Raw genomic sequence first — 7,445 nt, 5'->3', positions numbered from 1 at the left:
GGAACCCTGGCACCCAGCTTGCTGGACTTACAAAGGCCTTTTTCCCCCCCCTCCCCATACCTCACCTAACCAGAACTAAGCAGAAGAAAAGTTTAATAGGCATCTTGGGCTGTACACTCCCCGGTCCCAGTATGGGAGGCCTATTTAAACCTGATTGACTAAAACTCAGTTGGTGGGTTAAGGAATGCTGAGGTAGGAGACTGAGTCAGAGGGGACGTGGGCAACATTTGAACAATGGTTAAGGCTTCATCACAACGTCCATCCCATTGGAGCCCTGACCACAAATGCTCATACTTTTCCTGGGATGACTGGTGGAAATCCTCCCCACAAAGTTTATGAACACTCCAAGTAATCAATCCCCTTAAGTATGTTAAAAGATTACAGTAAGATCTGAAAGTCATGCTAAGCTGAGGCTTATTCACAACAGGTAAAATACAAAACACTGATGCTGACTTCACATTGAAGCATAGCTATACCATCTGAGAAGAAACAATGTGGTATCCCTTCCAGTTTATCTTCTATATTCATAATAATTTCAAGCTGGTTCCTAGGTTTCTGGTTATTCCTTAAAACTTTATGCTTCTCCTGGTTGTTAATCAGTTTCTTGAGATGTTCCAAACCAGATAACCCCTTGTCACTGAAAAAGGTAATTCATTTAAATTGAAACTGTTTATATAACAGTTTCAACATTTCCCCTGTCAATTATGGCTTGGGACCCTCTTGATTTACACAATTAAAAGAATGCTTTGAAGAGGCTGGACTAAGGGTATAAGAAAACTGTAAAGCAGTAAACAGTACACTTCAAGAGGGAGAAATCTCTGTGACACCATCCGCTGTTGTTCTCAAGAAGTTGGGAGAAACAGATTGTCTCTTTCCATCGCCTGTTTAACCTTCAACCATTGTGCTAGGAACTTTTCCTGTCAACAAACCACCCAAGTGCCTTGGAACAGTGAGATACCAGCTGTCTCTCTCTCTCTTTCTCTCTCTCTTTTTCTTCCTAGGCATAGCTTTCTGAACCTGAATTTTATTAGTTAAGCTTGAGCTAGGTTTCCTCAAATACTCAATTAAACCAGGGTAATATTGTAATTGTTTTTGTTTGTTTTTCCTTGCATGTCTATTATTACTAGTACCATCATAAATTTCATATACTTAACAATAAATAACTTTTATAGTCAAACTGGTGGTAACTGCGTGGATTTTTTCTTCTTTGCTTCCCCTTCCCCACTTGCTCTGCAGCAACACTTCTTTTACCTAAGTCAAAGATCCCTGTGAAGCCCCAAAATACTGTGGGATCCACTCATCAAGACGCTACCATTACTAGGACAATTAGGGCAGATTGGGACGTGCTGAGTTTGAGATACATAAGGGGATCAGCTTGTATAGGCTGATTGACCCAGTTTGGCTCAGACATGCCCTAATGAATTGAATGCTGGCCCATAAGGGTGTCAGCTGGACACCCAGCTGGATTCAGAGGTATTCTGTTCACCTGCATGCTTGTGTCTGACTGCATTTTATTCTTACTTTAATGAACTGATTCCTGGCATATGAGGGTGTCAGCCTGTATATGCTGATCAACCTCGCCGGATCAGGCGTGTCGCGTTAATCTGTGTATGTATGTATTTGACTGATTTGGTGGCAGGAGGAACCCAGCCCCATTGAAACTGAGTCCTATAAGATAGCTTCATTGGGGGTGAGGACTTGCAGAAGGGAGAGATACAGCTCCATATAGAAACACAAGTAACACATGGACAGAATTACGAAGAGCCTAGAAACATGCCCCTAACAAATGAGCACACCCCAAGGTGACAGGAAAATCTGGTAACAGAATGGAATGGGGAAAAATAGCAAAGTAGTAAGGGAGAAAGAGTATTTGATAAGGCAACATTACAGTTAGCCATTAATTTCTTAAATTTTCCTAATAATTTTATTCTAAGTAAAAAAGTAGGAAAACTTTTTAATGAAATTTTTCTCAAAAAGTCCTATTTTTCAACCATCTCTATGCAACACAGAAGAGTACAAAATATTCCCAAGCCAAGAAATTCTCATACTGATCCTGCTCATCATCACCCTGTTTTGTGGTTTACTAATATTCAATAAAAAAATAAAAGGTATAATCTATGTCATTTATATGGAGGCTGTTGCTTTATAGACATGGCATTTTTACTTAGAAATATATTATTGGAACTTGAGTTGTTTAGAATGAACTCAACTCTTCACATTAGCAGCTGAAGTTGCTAATGAGGAACCATTATTGTTCTTAATGCCTTTTTCATTTAATCAACTAATCACTCATCCACTCTCACCTAACTTACCCTGCCAGCATAATGCATAATGGTGAAGTTGGAGCCTTGATCCTTTGGTGCAAGATTGCCATTTCCATCTTTTGTGGAGGAATATACAGCATTGGTGTCTGAAGTTTCCAAGTAAGACTGAAGGCGTTTAGAAAGACTCTGTTCCATGGACCAAATGGATTGGCTTTCTTCATCCAGCATTGACAGAAAACCAGATGGCTTCTAAAATGAAACATGTTTAGTCATTAGTGGCAGAATACCAGTTCTTCCCTGTATAGGTACCGATCTTCCTTTTGGTTATAAGTATGGATCCAAATCTAGAACAGGATACCAGCTTCTAGAGGAAATGCAAAGACCGACATTTGATATTCCCCCCCAAAATATGATTTTTGCTAATTTGTAAGGAAAATGAAAAGGACTGCACTCAAGAAACAAGACCAGACAAAAGAACCCCCTGTGCCACAACAGAAGGTTGGTGGATCAATATGAGCAGAGAATCCCTGATACACCCTCTCCTGTGCTGAACTGCTATGGATACTGCTGGTCCACAGGATGATTAGGAAAATCTCCCTCTTTGGGTCTTTTTACAACCACCACCTTTCCTATAAATACTTAAACCAGAAAATAATGCCCTGAATTTTTATTAGCCTAACATCGTCTGGGTCATATCCAAAAGAGGACTTATGCATCCAAAACAGACCTAGGTAGAATTTAGATACCTAAATCCAATATAGGAGTCCAGAATCCCCACTAAACTCCTAGGTAGATATCTAAAATTTATTCCTGTTCAATCTGAATGTTTTCTGCACTTCTGCAGTTGCCTAGAACTTCTCCAGCCTAAGAGCCTAGGGGCCCCTGCCTAAGCTACCAAGAGATCCAGATACGAAGGGTGAATACCCTTTAAGCCATGTGAATGTAGATCAAGGGAGATGCATACCGCTATTTGTCAGTGACAGGAGCCATGCGAGGAAATTGGTGTAAGTAACTCCAGTGGGGGATTGGGCAGGATCAGAGCCAGGATTGTGTGGGGTTGACAGGACCACTGGGATTGGTGGGTCTGTAGGGGGAAGGTAGCTTAGTCAGGGGAGGAGGTCTGGGGGCCTAAAAATAGCCAATCAGAGTTAAGGGGTGGGAACAGTGCAGCCCTAGGACTGGTGCCAGCGGCTGGGCTTTCCCAGCCCCACTGCTGCACTGTGAATGCATAAAGGTGTGTGCAAGGCTGAGTTAATTTGGGCTCAATTTGAGTTAGTTCACATCTTCAGGTGAACTAACTGAGATTGGGTACACCATTTTTTGAATGATTTAAACCCTCTGCACATCTGTATAATTGAAAATTTATTAGGGCTGTGTGAAATTTCGCCTGGTGTTTCATTTCAAAGCTGTTTCAATATGGTTTGCGATCAAAACAGTGAAACTGAAATGAAACAAAAGGCTTCAAAACAGCTTTGAAACAGAACAAAGGCACTTGAAACATTTCGAAAGTTTTGAAATGTTTCGAGTTTTGAAGCTGGGCTTACTTGGCTTCAGCGCCAGTCTCAGATGGCAGTGGCAGCCTCCTCTCATCCGGCATGCAAATCTGGGGGCTCGTACCCCTGCGAGGAGTCTGGCACAGCCCAGCAGCCCTCCCAGGGGTATAGACCTCCAGATCTGCATGCCAGATGAGAGGAGGCTGCCTCTGCCACCTGGGACCAGCAGCAGCATCAATCTTCCCTGGCGTTGGGTGCGGGCTGTGCCCAGGGCTGGTCCCAGGTGGCAGCGGCAGCCTCCTCTCATCCGGCACACAGATCTGGGGTTTCACACCCCCAGGAGGAGTCTGGCACAGATCAGCAGCTCTCCTGGGGGTACAGACCCCCAGTTCTGCGTGCCGGATGAGAGCAGGCTGCTGCTGCTGGCAAGTGTCAGGAGTTTTGCTTTGAACAGTTTGAGGTGCAGCTTCCCAGAAGCTTGGATGCCTATCTCCTTGAAACTTGGCAGGCATCATGCCCTCAGAAGGGGCTACCACCCTTGCAATTTTCATCCAAATCAGGCAAGATATGACAAAGTTTTAGGCATTGTCATGGTTTCCCATTATAGCCTATGGGCAAAACATCGAAACGCACTGAAACAGAGAAGCAGTTCCGACAAAATGAAACAGAACAGCGATTTGAAACAAAATGAAATGATGAAATGAAGCACTGTCCCTTTGAAATGGTGAAATGGAAGTTGAAATGAATGGTGCTGTTTCGCACAGTCCTAGCATTTATACCTAAATTTAACTTCTGTATGTACCCTCAGTGGGGCGGGTCCTATATCTCCCGACAGACTCAGGCAAGTAGGTGTGCTCAGAGTATACCTATCATGTAATGAGACTGGGCATCTTATAAATTGCAACTGCAGTAATTTCATTTTTAGAGTGTGGGTGGACGAGAAGTCCATCTGTTATGTAGTGTCTAATGGTTAAAGCACTCACCCAGAAATAAGAGACCACAGCTCTAAGTCTCTTCAGTCTGAGGGGGATATCTTAGTCCTCTCAAGACTACCCTCTCAGAAGAGGGCTTCAAAACAGTCTAGATGAGGGCAATCTCCAACTTTTCTGCTGAAACTGTACCATGGTATAGTAAACAATACAAAATGCATAGGGCCAGGAAAAGGAAGAGAGAGCATAACTGTAGGCCAACAGTTAGGACGCTCAGTTGGAAGGGATGTCCACTTCCAACAATGAATATGCATTTAAAGTAACTGATCATGACATAAAAAGCATAAGTAATCCTGGAACCTAAGACCTGAGGTTCCTCCATTCCAGTCAAGTGATTTGTTCATCAGGGATCCTGGTTTTCTTTGATTAAAAAGAAAATCCCCAATTTTTGGATTAAAAAAAAGTAACCCCAAATCTACATTTTTCCATGATTAAAATGAAATGCCACTAATATATGGGTGTGTGTGCATATATTTATGTGTCTACGTGCGTGCGTGCTTGCGTGCGTGCGTGTGTGTATATATATATAGTGGTGTTTCATTTTAATCATGGAAAAATGTGGATTTGGGGTTACTTTATTTAATCTGAAAATTGGGGATTTTATTTTTATCAGAGAAAACTAGGATCCCAGCTGATCATAAGGGTCAATTTTCCTCTCTGTTTTCTCTTTCTTGCCTTATGAATCTTGGTTTGCTATCTGCAAAATGTCTCAGCTTCAACAAAAGAGTAGGAAGAGCCTCTACAACTGATGGCTAGAGCACTCTCCTGGTAGAGGTGAAATGGGGATTTGACACAGTCCTACAAGGCAGAGCAAGACCTAGAATCCAGGTCGCCTAATTTCTGGGTAAGTGCTCTTACCACTAAGTTATATAACAGGTAGACATTAACATCTTAAAGCAAACAAGTGAGTTATGCTCACTCACTCACATCATGTTTGGGCCCTACATGCTGAGTAGACAGAGGTGCTTGTCTACAAGCTCTGATTCCTGGACCTAATCTCTGGGCATGAGTTCAGACTCCTATTGTACTTAGTGCTATTTACTAGGGCTGTGAAATTTCACCAGTTTCATTTTGATGCTGGTTTGACACATTTTTGAGCTCAAAACAGTGAAGTTGAAATGAAATGAAGGTCTTCAAAACAGCCTTGAAATGAAACAAGGGAAGTCGAAATGTTTCCAAAGTTTCAAAACATTTTGAGTTTCGAAGCTGAAGCTGGGCTTCCCTGCAGGGAAACAGAAATTAAGGAGAGGGATGGGGAAGAGGGTGGAAGGACACAGTGAGGGCGTACCTTAACACGCATGCTGGAGAAGAAGCTCCTGCAGGAGAGGAAAGAAGGGCGCTGTCACACTTTGGCTGCCTAAGATGCTGCTGGTGCTACTGTACTGCTGCTCACTAAGTTATTAGTTTACCTGTTGTTATTTAAAGTGGTGGACCATACTGAGGCTGTAGGGGAGGAGGAGTCCTCATTGGGACACACTACCATGTCATGTAGAGGCCCCAACACCAGTGAGGGCACACTTTAACACACACACACAGAGTCACACATCCTGATTTTTGCTTGTCAGCAGCTTGAGGTGCAGTTTCCCAGAAACACCTACACCTATCTCCTTGAAATCTAGCACGCTTCATGGCCTCAACAGGGGCTACAATGCCTGCTGTTTTCACCCCCGTGTGCCTTCACACTTACAAGTGACATGAGTTTTGCTTTCAGGACTTTGAGGTGCAGTTTCCCAGAAATCCCTGCACCTATCTCCTTGAAACTTTTTTTTTCAATTTTTCATGGTTGCTTGTAAAAATGAGAAAGTTTTAGGCAGTTTTGTGCTTCCCCATTATAGCCTATGGGCAAAATGTCAAAACAGCATCAACACAGCAAAACAGTTTCAACAAAATGAAATGGAACAGTGCTTCAAAATTAAATGAAACTTGAAATGAAACACTGTCCTGGCAAAACGGAAGTAGAAATGAAATAGTGCTGTTTTGCACAGCCCTACTATTTACAGACTAGTTATAGGTAGCTCCCCACTTAACATGGAAATGCCAAAGTCTCTTCCTGGATCTTGTAAAATGTTATAAATATCCATGGTATATAAATGGATTTGAAAACTACCTGAAAGAAAAAATCCAAGGCTGCTGTGTGGTTAGCAGGAGAGTATGTGGTTTCCTTAGTAACTCCTTCTTGTACACATTCTGCTTGCTCTTGTAGAAAAAGTACTTCATTGATATACTGGTGTATCTTCTCATTGGTCATGTTGACACACAGCTATTGTAAAATGGAGAAAAAACAAGTAGCAGAAATTTGCAGGATAATTCATCAGTACAACACTCTATGACAAATACTCTATGACAAATATCAATTTTATGAAATGTTTCTCTACAACATGTGATCTTTCAGTAAATCAGAGAAAGGCCTTGGGAAAATTTATACTGTAACAAATATTAGTTCTAAATTGAAGTGAAGGCATAATTTATATTGATCCTTGTGAGTTCTGCTTAATTCTACCAGTGCTCTAAGCTATACTTGTGTAGATTTGGAATAATCCCACTGATTGAAGTGGCTCTGGTACTTATCATAGCATATTGCTGTTTACTTTTTACAAAACTAGACAAGCTCAAGACTTTAAAAAAAATCTTATTGTTGGATTAGTGTCCTACTCTTGCTACAGATTCATAGATTTCATAGACATTAGGGCTGGAAGGGA

General features: G+C 41.8%; 1 protein-coding gene across 1 annotated transcript in view; it reads right to left on the bottom strand.

The window, feature by feature from the left end:
* MYO16 (myosin XVI) overlaps window positions 1-7,445 on the bottom strand; it is a 581,111-nt gene that overhangs the window by 184,870 nt on the left and 388,796 nt on the right. The window contains exons 21-22 of the mRNA XM_019525343.1: window positions 6,854-7,006; window positions 2,313-2,513 (exon numbers count right to left, since the gene is read on the bottom strand). Of these exons, the coding sequence (XP_019380888.1) occupies window positions 2,313-2,513; window positions 6,854-7,006 (354 nt within the window). The remainder of the gene's footprint in view (window positions 1-2,312; window positions 2,514-6,853; window positions 7,007-7,445) is intronic.

Source organism: Gavialis gangeticus, unplaced genomic scaffold (assembly GCF_001723915.1).
Source record: "Gavialis gangeticus isolate Ggan-Ray unplaced genomic scaffold, GavGan_comp1, whole genome shotgun sequence".
NCBI lineage: Eukaryota > Metazoa > Chordata > Crocodylia > Gavialidae > Gavialis > Gavialis gangeticus.
This window is presented reverse-complemented; position numbering and strand designations above follow the sequence as displayed.